Raw genomic sequence first — 14710 nt, 5'->3', positions numbered from 1 at the left:
AACAAAGCTTTATAAAAAGTCATTTTTGAAAAGAAAAAAAATATTTGGCTTAGAATAGAAGATTTTAAAAATTTGAAACAAAACCTCAAAAAGTACATATACATTTCTAAATACAGTTTGTACTTGTTTTAAGGGGAAAAAGTTTTTTGTTTTCAAAAAATAATTTGCCAAACATACTGGCTATAGAATGGCTTTGTAAAAAAAGACTTCTGGACTGTGATAAGAGACTCAGAGCAACGAGTGGAAGGAAGATACACATATGCACTTAGGTTACATGTCAGAGTGGAAAAGGCCTCTGGAAAACACGGTTAAAGAATATTTAATGCAAAAGGAAGATGGCCCCAGTTTTTAATAAAGTCACAAGCCTGTGATCTTGTCATCCCTGGAGTGCAGCTCCAGGGGCAACCTTTGACTGTCTGGAGCAGCCCTGGGAATGCTGCAGCGGACTCTTGTCAGCCTGCAAGGCCCAGGGGGGCTTTCAGATTTAAAGCTCTGCGCTCTGCTGCTGGAAAAACAGCCCTGATTCCTTAATGACAACAACATATCAGCTGCTTTGGAGGTTACGTATACATAAACAGGATCTGTCTCATATTTTCCAGTTGTGGAGGAGGGAAAGGAAGAAAAAAAAAAAAGCTCTACAAACCCTTTACTGCAGCTAACTGGAGGAGACGATTTGCTTTTATGCATGCCAGACTGAAAAAGCGGAAGGAGCACCAGTGTGTAGAATGTCCCCCAGAACGGAAACAGGAAAAACCATTAAGTTCTCTGTGTGTGAGAACACTGGTGTGTAAGCAAAGTGGGGAAAGCTAGTTAATGCATGCTGGACTCTAGGGTTTTAATAGGAAAAGGATACAAGCTTAAAAGAGTAGAAGGTTCTTAATAAAGTCCCCTTGTGCCAAGATCCACGAGGACCAATTGGGAAGCCCTGTGAACTGTCATGCATCCTGTTTTTTGCTGGAAAGTGAGCCTTGGCTGTCACGGTCGCAAGAAAACCAGTTGGATACTTAGCGACACTGAAAGCTTCCCACCTTTGAGGATGGCGGAAAAACTGCACCAAAGAAGGTACTCACAGAACTTCTCTATGCACTGGCCAGACTTCTCTATTCCATTTTCAGTTGAAAATCTGAAAGAAGACCTCCAGAGTTCTTTGTCTTAAACCAAACCTACAAATACCTCTCTCTACTTGCTCTCCAAATCGTCTCATCCCCAAAGAGAGGAAGATACAGATAGAAGTTACCACATTTGTATTTAGATGGACACGCTGGCTTTATCTGGCTGCCTCAGCCCAGCAAATGATAGCGGTCAAATAGTTGATGGTGAATGGTTGATCTTCTATGGTCACTGCACCAAAGTAGCTACAGATTGTAGAGTGTTCTACCACTGACCTACACCCCAAGCTTCTTTCGTTTTCTATTTAAAAATTCCCAAGTTAATTTTTGAAAGAGAGAGAGAGAGAGAGAGAGAGAGAGAGAGAGAGAGAGAGGGAGGGAGGGAGGGAGGGAGGGAGAGAGGAGAGAGGAGAGAGGAGAGAGGAGAGAGGAGAGAGGAGAGAGGAGAGAGGAGAGAGGAGAGAGGAGAGAGGAGAGAAGAGAGAAGAGAGAAGAGAGAGAGAGAGTATGTGTGTGTGTGTGTGTGTGTGTGTGTGTGTGTGTGTGTGTGTGTGTGTGTGTGTGCATGCATGTGTCCCTCTGCAAGCCATAGGAGGTGTGAGGAATCAGGAAAACTGTGTTCTCCACCTAGTATGTGGGTTCAGGTGTCAAACTCAGGTCAGCAGGCTTGGTGGCAGGCACCTTTACCTGCTGAGCTTACTTTTGATTTTGAGGCAGTGTCTCTGGAAAATGCCTGCTGGCCTTGATGTCCTTCTAATTAGTCTTTTGAATGGTTGAGATCACAGGCCTGAAACTCCAGGCCCAGAAGCTCTCTCATTATGAGTAGGCAGATAAAAAACATGGTAATTTCCAGTTTTTGAATATCTATCTACATTAACTACACCTTGCCTCTGATGTTTCTTAAGATATGTAAATTAAATGAAACCTAAAGCCCATTGGAAGTGCTATTCAAACCTGTGCTAGCATCACTATTTTTCCTTAGTGTTCACACATTCTGGTTCAGTTTTCAATTGTGAGTTAGAGTAAGCAGGCTAGGGGGTTATGGTTTGAATCTGAAAAGCACCCTGAAAACTTGTGTGTTAGGATCTAGTTGCTCGCTGAAGGGATTTAAATTTTTTTCTCCTTGATTTATTTTATTAATTTATTCAGATTACAACTCAATTGTTATCCCATCACTTGTATCCTCCCATTCCTCCTTCACTCCCACTTTCTCTCTATTCCCCTCCCCCAGGTCTATGACCGAGGGTGACCTCCTCCCCCTCTATATGGTCATAGGGTATCAAGTCTCATCTTGGTATCCTGCTTATTCTTTCTTTGAGTGCCACCAGGCCTCCACACCAAGAGGAGGTGGTCAAAGATGGGGCACCAGAGTTCATGTCAGAGTGAGTCCCCACTCTCCACATAACTGTGGAGAATGTCCTGACCATTGGCTAGATCAGAGTTGGAGTTTGATGTTTACTCCATGTATTGTCCTTGGTCAGTGCAATAGTTTGAGCAGATCCCCCTGGGCCCTGATCCACCAGTCAGGATGTCCTTCTTATAGGTTTCTAGGACCCTCTGGGTTCTTCTATTTCCCCATCTCCTATATTTCTCTTACATAGAGTCTCAGTGGGATGTCCTCACATCAATCCCAATCTCCTGGTAAGTGAAGACTTTCATGGGACATGCCTTTTGGGCTAGTGCCCACTTATAAGTGAGTACATACCATGTGAGTCTTTCTCCTTCTAGGTTAACTCACTCAGGATGATCATTTCTAGTTCCATCCATTTGTCCACAAATTTCGGTATTTCCTTGTTTTTAATAGCTGAGTAGTATTCCATAGTGTAAATGTACTACAGCTTCTTTATCCATTCTTCAACTGAGGGACATTTAGGCTGTTTTCGGGTTCTGGCTATTATGAATAAGGCTGCTATGAACATGGCTGAGCATATGCCCTTGTTGTGTGCTGGTGCATCTTCTGGGTACTGGCACAGCAATAGGCTGATTGATCCACACACTGAAGGGATTTTTGAGTGGTGACTGGGTCACTAAGGGTGACTGCATCCTTCAGTGGATAATCCACTGGCCATTCATGAATGATCTACTGGCAAGTGCGCCTGCTTGGATAAAGCTGGTCACTGGGCCGGGCCATTTCTGTGACTCCCGACTGCCAAGACATGAACAGCTCTGCTCTACCACATGCCTTCCACCATGACGCTCTTGCCTCACAACAGGCCTAACAGCAACGGAGTCAGGCGTCCACTAGCAGAGACCTCTGAAACCACGAGCCAAAATATATATTCCTTTTTGGATCATTTTTTCTGAAGTATTTGCAACAGAGATGAAAACATTTTCAGGTGATCATTTCTCCAATTAGACTGTCACAAGTCCCTTGACTTGGAAGACCTTGTGTTTTTTGGTAAGGATCAAAAATAAGGACCCATTATCGCACAAGGCCAGTGATACAAGTTCTTCCTCCCTTGCCCAGTACATTTCCCATGTTCTACGTCAACTATGTTATTGTATTTCTGGAAGGCAAGGAACATTTCTTAACGGTTGCAAAGAAGACTATGCCATCTGGAGGCAGAGTGAGTGTGCTGGTTTGAAGGGAAATGGTCCACACAGGCTCACAGGGAGGGGCACTATTAGGAGGTTAGACCTTGCTGAAGTAGGTGTGGCTTTGCTGCAGGTGTGTCACAGTTTCCTTTCTGCTGCCTGCTGAACCTGATGCAGAACTCTCAGCATCTAATCTGGTACCCTGTCTGCCTGCATGCTGCTGTGTTTCCCGCCATGATGATGATGCTAAACCTTCGAGCTGTAAGCCCCAAGTAAATATTTTCCTCTATAGAAGTTGCTGTAGTCATTGGTGTCTCTTCATAGCAATACAAACCCTAACTAAGACAGTGAGGAGTGTGGTTCGATGGCTGACACTTGAGATGCAGGAACTGGATGCCAGAGAAAGTAGAAACAGCTTTAAAAACATTCTAAGTGCACTGATAAAAACTTTGAGTTAAGAGTAAACCAGAAACCAATGAGGTAGGACCAAAGGCAACTCTGTCCCAAGCTCCCAGGGCCAAACCCAAGCATAAACTTGCATCACGAAATTCATAGAAACAACCAGGGCAGGTGGCCACTCTGAAAGGCCTATCAGTGTGAGACATAGTCCATATGTGAATGATCCATGGGATCGCAAATCTGGGGTGAAGGACCTAGGCTCATAATGAGTACTACGTTAGCTGAGGGTTTAGTGCCTAATTCTAAGGTATGGTCCATGTAATGTTACAGAGAGTCCAACATCCAGCTTTTCAGTAAGAGTTGTAAGGCTGTACAGATGATGCTGAGCTCACTAGCTTGCCCTAGGGGGACAGATAGCTGTATGAACCTCGGCAGGAAAGAGGTGTACATATTCAGTTTTGGTCTATGAATCAAGATGTCAAAATTTAACTATCAATTAGCAAAGCCTTGTCGAGGGCACTGACTAAAGAGCCACTGTTTACCGCTGAAAAAGAAGGCAGTTAGGTGCCCTTATCTCTGAATCCTTTTGAACTCTAATCACTTCTCCGCGAGGTTTCCACCAAGGAGGAAGCCAGGAACCATAGGCAGGTGAGGGAAGACACCAATTGGAAGCAACATGAGTCGAAATAAGGAGGGAACACTGGGCAAGGATCACTTCAGAGGAATGGTTTGGGCCAGGGTCGGGCACTTAGGAATTCAGTAAAATGAAGGTTTAAACATGGACTAACACGATCTGTCAGGAGTCTGGCTTCCATCCTGGGCTCCCGAACATGAAAGTGAGCCTTGGCTCCGACTAGACCTTACTATAGAAGCCTGGTGCCTTTGGCTTTTCTGAACTTCCTATTCCTTCTTTCTGATATGTTTTGGTGAATACTTGGCAACCCAGGCAGGCTTGCAGGGAGGAAACTGAACCCCTCTTTCTTTTTCTCTAGAGGAAGAGGTCCAACTACAGTAAGAGGGAGAGGATGACAGTCAGCAGGGAACAGTCTGTTGCCCAGGCAGTTCTCCCACAGGGAACAGGAAGTCAGGGTCCTTGTCCCTTAACTCTCTTCCCAACCTTCTTGTTTCTCCATCATGCCCAGGTAGTTGCAGAAAAGCACAGTCTTTATGGATAGAGTAAGAGAAAAGGCAGGAAAAAAATACTGTATTTTCCCTCTACTTCTCCAGCATAAGCTGGCAGTAATATGTTTGAAACAGGAGCCAAGCCAAACAATGCAAGTTTGAAGATGAAGGTCCCTCTAAGTAAAACAGCATGTTCTCTTACAAAGCCAGGACACTCTGGTGGTGGCAGAGGCCTGTGAGCCCAGAAGTTCAGGGACATCCTTGGCTACATCATGAATGGAAGGCCAGTCTGGGCTATACAAGATCCTATCTCAGAAAAACAAAATAGAAACAACAAAACATCATCATTCACAATAAAAACCTCTCTATTAAACATTTTTTCTTTAATGAAAAGAACTTCAACTGAAAGCAAATCAAACAAGCAAAAGAAGGGATTATATAAGAGTTTAAACGGGAAATCATACAAAGACACCATATCTCTGAGCTAAATAAAATCTCCATCATGGGCAGCTACTGGTGGTCTTTTAAGGTGGGCCTCACCCACTTAAGGTAATATCTAACTTTATTTTGTGGCATATGAGGCAGAAACTTAAAGTAATGAGAAAAGTGAGGCAATGGTATCTCAAAAAGAGCAGAGTGTGTCAGCCTAGCGCTAGCATGACAAAGAGCCTTCAATGAGAAGAGGTCATGACTACTACTGATGTTTCTGTTAGCTTTATTCTCAATTCCTGACACATTTTTAAGTCTTGTGGTGATAAAGCTTCCCCAAAACTTGTAAGGGAAAAAAAATCAATTGACCCCCTTCCTCCCAAAATCAAATGCCAACAATGATTCTACAGGCCACAGTCAATGTTTTTTAACAGTAATGAGATTCAGGCTCATGAGCCACCAGAACAGAGGCGAGCCTGGAAGACTTAGTCCTAGCCATTTGTTAATAATTACCCAAATCCCATCCTATAGATCTTACGGTCCAGTGTGTATCCATAACCAAATGCTGTTAATTCTAATGCATGAGTTTTCTGTTTGAGGATCAAAAGACTTAAGAAGGATGCTTTAACTGAGAGGGGGGAGGGGAGAGAGCAAGTGAGAGCAGGAGAGAGCATGCTCAAACCTCCAGAGTAGAGAAGATACAAACTGTCTTAGCAGTTTGTCAAAATGAGCTCCACAGCCTCACGTCTTCTCTCTCAGGTCCAGCACAGTTCCTGCTCTCTGAGAGAGAATCTGCTAGTTCTGATTACATCCTCACAAATGGGCAAGTTATCTACTCAGTCCCCCCACCTCAAATTTCAAAATTTCTGGCAGGAATGAGATCTGTCAAAACAGGTTCTTGTGTTTTTATTGGTTCCCCCAGACCATGACGACATCCCCTGAGAAGCGGTGCCAGGAAACTATTAATGTCCGTGAAACAGCAGTGAACATTCTTAGGAGTATAAACTTGTCTGGTACCTCAGGAGACTGCAGCCTAAAGCGGCAACTAGCCTCTTGACTGTGCCACTGTTTCAACTGTCTGCCGTGTCAGCACGCACGCACGCACGCATGCACGCACATAGAAGAGTAGACCATCTTTCTGAAAAGATCTTGAAAACAAAATGAGTGATGCCCTGACCTTCTTTGAACCACCTGTCCAGAGGAGGCAGCAAATGGCTGGCTTAGGTAAGAGTGTCGCACAAATAAGATAATTCATTCAAGAAGTTAATAGGTCTTTTCCCAGGATCTATTAAGCAGGAGCGCTAAAAAGACCTACACCTGGATCAGTACAACTGTGGCTTTCTCCCCAGATGGAAGAAAGGCTCCATTCTAACAGCCAGGTGCAGAAACCCAGCTGTACCCTTTTAAAGGCCATCATTGATTCTGCTGTGCTAAGAGCACCCTGCTAATGGGTGTGTGTGAGTGTCTAATACTGTCGGCCTCAAGGTAAACAGCGGCCTTACAGAAGATGAGCAGCTAAACTGAGCAAGAGTGTGGAGGCACTGGACTTCAAGGGTGTCCACTGATACATGGTCACAATCATAGGGATACTTGCTAATGTTAGGACTAGGTTTGTGGAGCACAAGCTGGTTCCTGATCTATCATATCCTTCTATTTCATAGCGCCACCTGCTGGATGAGGTGAGAACAAGTTGAACTTTCTTGGACTGATACCTATGAATTCACAAATACCAATGTCTTTATATATAGTGTTCTATGTGCTGGAGTGCTTGAAAAGAAGGGCCCAGTCCTGCTTATCTTTGCTGTTATTCTAGCCACCCACAGCCCCATCGTGAACATGTCCTCTGAGGTATCCCAACAGGCAACCAGTGCCCTGAAGCCATGCACATACGTGTTCTTCTCACACTCAACTGTTTACCTGCATGTTCTTTTCCATAGCTGGTTCACCTGAATCATGGCCTTTACAAGGTAGTTTGTCTGTATGAAACCCAAAAATACCCCTTTTAGACGAAATGAATTCTATTCTATTCTCATAGTGAACCCCTTGCAGGAGAACATTAACCACTCACTCAGCCCCAACATGGTAAACTGCTACAAAGTACCATGTTCCTTCCCTAGAAAGTGAAGAAGAGAAGAAATTAATCTATGTTCAGAGCAATGGCGGTCACTAACAGTAACTGCGTTTGTAAAGCAGAGAGGTTACTCTCTGTCAAAGACTTTCAGAGGTTAGGCAGCTGACTCTCCTAGTCAGTTCTTGGGCTCAAGTGATCCTTATGGCTCATGTTTAGGTCATTATTTTACTGATTACGGGGCATGAGTGAGTGACTCTGTGTGTGTGTGTGTGTGTGTGTGTGTGTGTGTGTGTAGAGAACACACAGAGGATGACAACAGACAAAGACTCCAGAGTCAACGGCTGGTGTGGTGGTTCCAGTGATGTTTGTAACAGTCTTGGCATTTGAATACCCAGTGCCCAGTTGGTGTTTTTCCGGAAGGTTCAGGAGGTGTGGCTTTAGTACATCACTGGGGACAGGACCGGAGACTAAAAGACTAGCACTGGTCCTTGTGTACCCTCTCTGCTTCATGCTTGTGCTCTGAAGACCTGGGCTCCGAGCTCCCTGCTCTAGCTGCTGTGCTAGCCCTGTTGCTTGCAGCCACGCCTCCCAACCAAGAGGGACTTGTCTCTCTTCCTTAAATTGCCGTGATCACCATGCTAATAAACAGCAACAGAAAAGCTATGAGCACGTGGTAACTAAGTAACCTGTACAAGTGCTGAGAAGAGACAGGGAGAGGGTAATGGTCCAGTTTCTTCTGTTTGACTAAGGATCCCCTAGTGTGTGTCAAAATGCAAACACAGGAATTTTCCCCACTTCACAGAGGAGATCTGGAAAGGTAGGCAGGACTCTGGTCACAAGGCTGCCGTGCTCCCCATGTGCTAGTGGTCCTAGGAGGGTTAAGCAGACTCGACGCTCCCCTCCTGCACAAAAGTGTACCTGAGCAAGAAGTCTGTGCGGTGCTTGTATTTTTCAGGTGTTTCTTTCAAGAAAGAAATCATTGTCTTGAGGCAGAATATCCTTGGAATAAATACGATACAGTGGTCTACAAATACAGTCATGCAGAAGCATTCACATAGTACGATACCCCAGGATCTCAGAACTTCATCTGGACCCTGGGGAGTTAAAACGCTGCCTTCACATCAGTCTTGCTTTAATCACCACTACCCACGACATCACCAAAACATTTATTTAGTCTGCTTTTAAGCTCACCACATGGCAAATGACAGCCCACATAAACAGAACACTTCAGCACTGTAAGAGTTCTCTGCAACTGAGACCCCTGGAGGGAGAAAAATGCATAAGTGCTACCTGAGACATACTACATTTTCTGTAAGTGATTTTTATAAATGAGTGAGTGACTCTCATTCAAAAATGGAGAAGAAAAAAAAAACCCCAAAGCAGTAGAAGGCCATGTTGAGTACTGTACACACAGCACAGGATGTCAAGAGAGCTCTGCAAGCTCCTAGCCATCAGAAGCACTACATAGAATTCAGCCATGGAGAAATAGGCAAGGAAAAAGTATTTCTTTGAGAGTAAAAGCCAGGTACGCCCCTCACACTGTCTACGGTGGAGGTTAAAGTAATGGTTTTCAAGTTGTAGGGGCAAAAACCAGTAGTTTAATAGAACACTGATGGCTGACTGAGTTATCCCCACCCCAGAGATTCGGAGTCAGTAGGTAATGAATGGGCCTGAAAAATCTGCATTTTTTTTTTAATGTTTTCTTTTTTTTTTTTAATTTTTTTATTAATTTATTCTTGTTACATCTCAATGGTTATCCCTTCCCTTGTATCCTCCCGTTCTTCCCTCCCTCCCATTTTCCCCTTATTCCCCTCCCCTATGACTGTTCCTGAGGGGGATTACCTTCCCCTGGATATGTTCATAGGGTATCAAGTCTCTTCTTGGTAACCTGCTGTCCTTCCTCTGAGTGCCACCAGGTCTCCCCCTCCAGGGGACATGGTCAAAGGTGAGGCACCAGAGTATGTGAGAAAGTAATATCCCACTCTCCACTCTACTGTGGAGAGTGTTCTGTCCATTGTCTAGATCTGGGTAGGGGTTTAAGGTTTACCGCCTGTATTGTCCTTGGCTGGTGCCTTAGTTTGAGCAGGACCCCTGTGCCCAAATCGGCCTATCATAATGTTCTACTTGTAGGCTTCTAGGACCCTCTGGGTCCTTCTACTTTGCCTTTCTCCCATGATTCTCTCATCTAGAATCCTTTAATGTTAATTCACACAGTATTTTCTCTCTCCAGTATCAGCTCTCAATGTGAACAACAACGAGGCAGCAGCATCCACAGCAAGTTGTCAATAAAATATTACACTAACTGCTCAGTGTGTATCTCTATCACATTACTGTCTCCACGCCCCAGCTCATCATTCTCACTGTCATTAGACACACTGAAAAAAAAGGTTTCTGCAAGGCTTTATTTTTATAATAAATAATGGACAGCACAGGGCTTTGCTATGCATATGGCTTGTGTGTGTGCACAATATATATTTGTAGATATATCTTGCAGAGGCAGCATCAGCATTATATTTTGTGTTTGTTTGTTTAGGTTCATTATATTTTATTCAAACCTTTGACTTCCAAACTATGTGAAAATTCAGCAGAATTTCCTCAAAACTTAGCTGTTAGGTCAAATGAGTCATATGTGGTGGATGGCAACATGGAACTTACTAGAAGGCTTCTTATGCATGAGAATGGCTTGCCAGCCTGCTCTCAGTGACTGTGCTGCTGAGGAAAAGCAGCAAATGGAAGTCATAAGTACCATTTGCACCGTAAACATTTCCAAGTCTTTGATCAGTGTCTCCCTTCCTTCATTCCAGGCCCTTCTAGCCCACGGAGAATTAAGGGGACCTTAAGTAAGTCTCTGAACCTAATACTGGCTTGTACTTATTAAAACGTAAAGAATGGAAACCAGCCATGCCATAAACTAAGGGGAAAAGCCCCACATTTAGTTCAGCATGGTGCTGGCAAGCCACATCAGTCCCATACCTGAGTGAGGAGTGTTTTCAAAGTTAAAGAAAAAAAAGGAGCCGCAGCAGCTTGTATAGTGTATGTGTGAGGCTGCCGGGAAGGGAAGCTGGAAAAAGCCAGGGGAAGCCGAAAGCTGGTGACAAATTGGTCCTTTAAGATACACAGGAAATACTCAGAGGTTTCTGTCTGTTTAGTAAGTTAAACTACAAAGCAGAAACTCATGAAATGTTTACTTTGATACATCCTCCTCCTTCCCAATCCATTAAATCCCAAATACATTCCCAGAAGACAGCTCAGTGGCCTTAAAAGGAAAGAGCCCGGGAGGGCTTAGAGCAACCTCAGACTCCCTTTCAGTCTCCATTGTTTCTGGGATCTTAGAGAATGGACACAATGAAAGGAAGGCAAAGCAGAACAACCTACCCCAACCCCCCTCCTCTCCCCCTCCCTCCCCCATCCCCACACCCCTCCCCCAGCCCCAGCCTCCAGGTGAAGTAAGTTGAGGTTTGAGAGATTAGAGAAGCAATGCTTTCCCCCTCAAGTGTGAACACTGGGGGCTGGCAGTAAGGCCTCCAACTGAGAGGGTTTGCTCTGAAGTTGGGGGCGGGGCACGACAAGAACACATACAGCACATTTCCTTAGACTTTTCACATTTCATTAGATTTATCCCTATTCTCAAATAACAGAACACACCAGTCCATCTCTTTGAAATGGTCATTTAACAGAATGAACAAATGCAGTATTTTCAAAAGTTTTGCCTCATGCCCAGAGTTTTGGTGAAGTGTTACGTGGGTGACTTCATTTCTCCTAACCTTGAACATCAAATAAATAAAACTACGAGCTCACCACTTAGAGAAACATTAATGAGAAGCCAAGTCTTCAAATTAAAGTAACCCTTAAGGATGGCCAGACTCTGAGGAAGTGCATAGTTTGATCAAAATACTGTTTGTTAGCTGTTCAGGGTGGGATAGAAGCTTACGTCTTTAATTCTGGTTAGAATTTCTTTTAAAGAAAAAAGGTATTTATGCTGTGAAAGCAAGCTCGCCATGTTTGGAATCTGAGAAACAAGCTATTCAGATGACACGTTGCTGATTCATCCGGTGAATTTACAGCGTAAACGTTCAAATATATAGTAATAACTCACTCACTCCTCGTGGTGGCCAAGAAAGCTGTTCTACCAAGAGTAGAGCCAACCTTGTATTTCTTTATAAAGAAAAAAATTACATTGGAGAAAAAAGAGACAAATAAGGAAAGAGTAGGGGTTAGCTCCAAACAAGTGGCACAAGTGGAGTTGTAGGTGAACTATCTTAAGATTAACAAAGTAGTGAGTGGGTTAGAAGGGAAGAGTAGTGGGTCATATTACCATCACACCTAGAAACATTCAACAGAGCTGGGTGTCCTTTGTGATGCCCTTCCAATCTCATCCGGGAATGCTGGCCATGCCTCTGGCATCACTGAGGTTCTTAGTCACATGGACTCCATTTTAAATGAATGACTTCACATTTGTGATCTGCCCCACTAACTGGAACATAACTGCAAACGGAGTTCATGCTTGAATTCAGCCCACAGACATGTTTTGCTGGGGCCACACCATGTATTTGAAGAACTGGAATTAGTTGCTAGTGGGTCTTCTTCCAGAATCAGGAGGAACCCACAAAATCTGGGTGTGTGTTCAGTCTTGACACCGTGGAAGTCCTGACCCTGTTGGACCAGCAATGCCAGGTTGGTTCAAATCAACTGAGCTCTTCTGATGTGACCGAGATCACCATGTTGACAAAGTCCCAGGCTCCGCTGAGGTTGATTTCCTGCTTGCTCTCTCCCAGAACTCTGCTCTTACAGCCTACCTCTACAGAGGACAAAGCCTCTGTCTTCATCTTCCCAGAGTTTAGCACAGTGTTATTTACATATCAGGTCTAGAAACATTTCTTTCTGAAAGTCCAAAAGCAAAGAAGCAGATGTAAGACTCGATGGATCAGAGAGATGAGGGTAGAAGGAAGCCAGGGCAACAAGCGAGAGAAGCACTTTTCACTAACCTCAAAGGGATGGTAAAGGGAGGAGCTTCAGAGGCGGGTGAGTTTTAAACCTCCTTAAGAGGAAGTTAAAAGAGGTCTTGCATTTTAAAACGAACAGAACAAATCTGGATTGGCTAATGAGGTCATGCACTCCCAGGCCTATTTCCCTGCTTTAGCAGTGCAGTGCAACTCTGAGCCTTACTCCGCAGTGCTGACTAGGTAACAGAGCAATTACAGTAAAGCAGCCTTCCCCTTCTACCCATCTACAGAATCTCAAAAGGAAGCCAGAGGAGTGTTGCTAGGGACCTTCCATAAACTGGTACCAAACGCCACGGCACTGAAGTAGGAGCTAAGTCAGAAGGCAGGAAGAACAGGATTCCCTGAGTGCTAAGCACATTGGCTTAAGGACCACACTGGAACTGCAGAGAATCCAAGGAATGTTCGTGCATGCCTGCAATTTTAGCACTCAGGGAGCTGAGGCAGGGAGATGACCAAGATCAAGGTCAGGCTGAGCCACAGAGTCAAGCTCATTCTTCAAACCGCAGATGTGCTTCACCATACTTTGATACTTGCTCCCCCATGCTTGCAAAGTATCCTGGGTTTGACCCTCTTAGCTTCAGATGACACCGAGACTCAAGAGAGAGGCATGTTTTTAACTGTGTTCTAAGGAAAGACAATTTTTAGAATGTTTCAGCTTCTGCCTTCCACTGAAAAGCCTTTGTAATTTTACGGCCAGTGCTTCTGAGTTTGAGGGGGACAAAATGAACTGAGATGGTGACAAGGTGCTTAGGAATTCAGAGTTGAAAGGATTACAGAGGGAGACTTCTCATCCTGGTTATTTTTGGGAATCTGTGTTTGACCTGGAAGCAGGAAGAGCAGGGCTGAGCAGCTTAGATTTGGGGTACACACAGCCTGAGCTGCCAGGATAGAGGAGGGGTCGCTAGTGGGAAGTCTGCAGCAACATCCAAGAACAAGCGTCTGCCTCCAGAGATTATCTGGCAAATTGCTTCCACCTACTTGCAGAGATGACCTCATTTTTCATTTCAAAGGACTACAACGGAAAACCATATCCATTTAAGCATTCGGAACTGAGCAGTTCCATTCCCAAAGCAGGGTTTTATCATTGGTTCTGAAATCCCCAGCTCTGCTCTGTGTCTGCACTGTGCCGTGGGAGAGGCAGACGGGTACATTGGTAACAGCACAGACTCTTGGGAGTGACCGACACGCAAAGCAGTCCTGCTTTGCCAACCAGACCCTAAAGGAAGTCGAGCAACGTGCTTAGCTAATTTCTTTGCAAAAGGGAAGTGTAAATCACTTACTCTCTGGACTTTGGAGACAGGAGTGAAAATATATACTCACTCACATAGCATCGCACTTTGGAGCCACTCTCGGGAACTATGTGTGTTTATCAGTTTTCACAATATTCACAAAGACTCAGAAGATGGTCAGGTGGGTGAAGGGTCATCAGGATATTTGAGGAACATGGAATAGCTGGCTCAGCACTTTGTTAGCTAGCTATTGGTAATTTTAAACAAGGATGAGGACAGAGATCCCATGGAAAGAATAAGGTCTGAATGCCTTGAGCAGCAAGGACAGGCCATGTTGAGCTGAGCTCACACCTATGCTCCCCGATCAAGTGCACTCACATAAGACAGTGAGGCAGGCAGGCAGGGGCTGCTGAGGATGAAGCCAGCCCTCTCATGTGGGGCCTGATCCCAAAGCCTCAGATTTCAACCAGATGAGCTAACTGGTAACAGATAACCAACACCACGTTCCCTGCGTGCAGGCCAGCCGCCTTACAAGGACACATCATGAGAGTTTTAACAAGATGCAGAACACAGAACACACGTTAGTGTTACCAAAGAACATGTAATATTTCAAATTTTGGAGAAACTGCAGCTACTCTGTCTATCCCAATTTCCAAGCCAGTTCCACAGCCTGAAAGGCCTGAGCTTTTATTGGCCCCTTCCCTTGGTGAGGTAATGAGTATCTGAAACTGACTTGACTAGACTGGAGGAGCTTGCACCTAAAAATTAAAAAACATCTTTCTGCCTTCCTGCTGTCCTAGCCACAGATTATAC

The 14710-nt window shown here is 44.5% G+C and overlaps 2 protein-coding genes across 4 annotated transcripts in view; one reads left to right on the top strand and one right to left on the bottom strand.

Annotated features, from left to right (window-relative positions):
• The window catches only part of CMSS1 (cms1 ribosomal small subunit homolog), a 293718-nt gene that overhangs the window by 88347 nt on the left and 190661 nt on the right, over positions 1-14710 (bottom strand). Inside the window, exon 1 of one of the 3 annotated variants that reach the window (XM_084801245.1) lies at positions 366-567. The exons of the other annotated variants lie outside the window; for them this stretch is intronic. Within the exon in view, the coding sequence (XP_084657371.1) occupies positions 366-543 (178 nt within the window). The 5' untranslated portion in view covers positions 544-567. Of the gene's footprint in view, positions 1-365; positions 568-14710 lie in introns of those variants that run through there. 3 annotated transcript variants of the gene reach the window in all.
• FILIP1L (filamin A interacting protein 1 like) overlaps positions 1-14710 on the top strand; it is a 240945-nt gene that overhangs the window by 38097 nt on the left and 188138 nt on the right. The gene's annotated exons all lie outside the window — the stretch shown is intronic.

This window comes from Acomys minous, assembly GCF_964271855.1.
Source record: "Acomys minous genome assembly, chromosome: 11".
Classification (NCBI taxonomy): Eukaryota; Metazoa; Chordata; class Mammalia; order Rodentia; family Muridae; genus Acomys; species Acomys minous.
The sequence above is the reverse complement of the archived record's forward strand: the minus strand, read 5'-3'. Positions and strand labels throughout refer to the sequence as shown.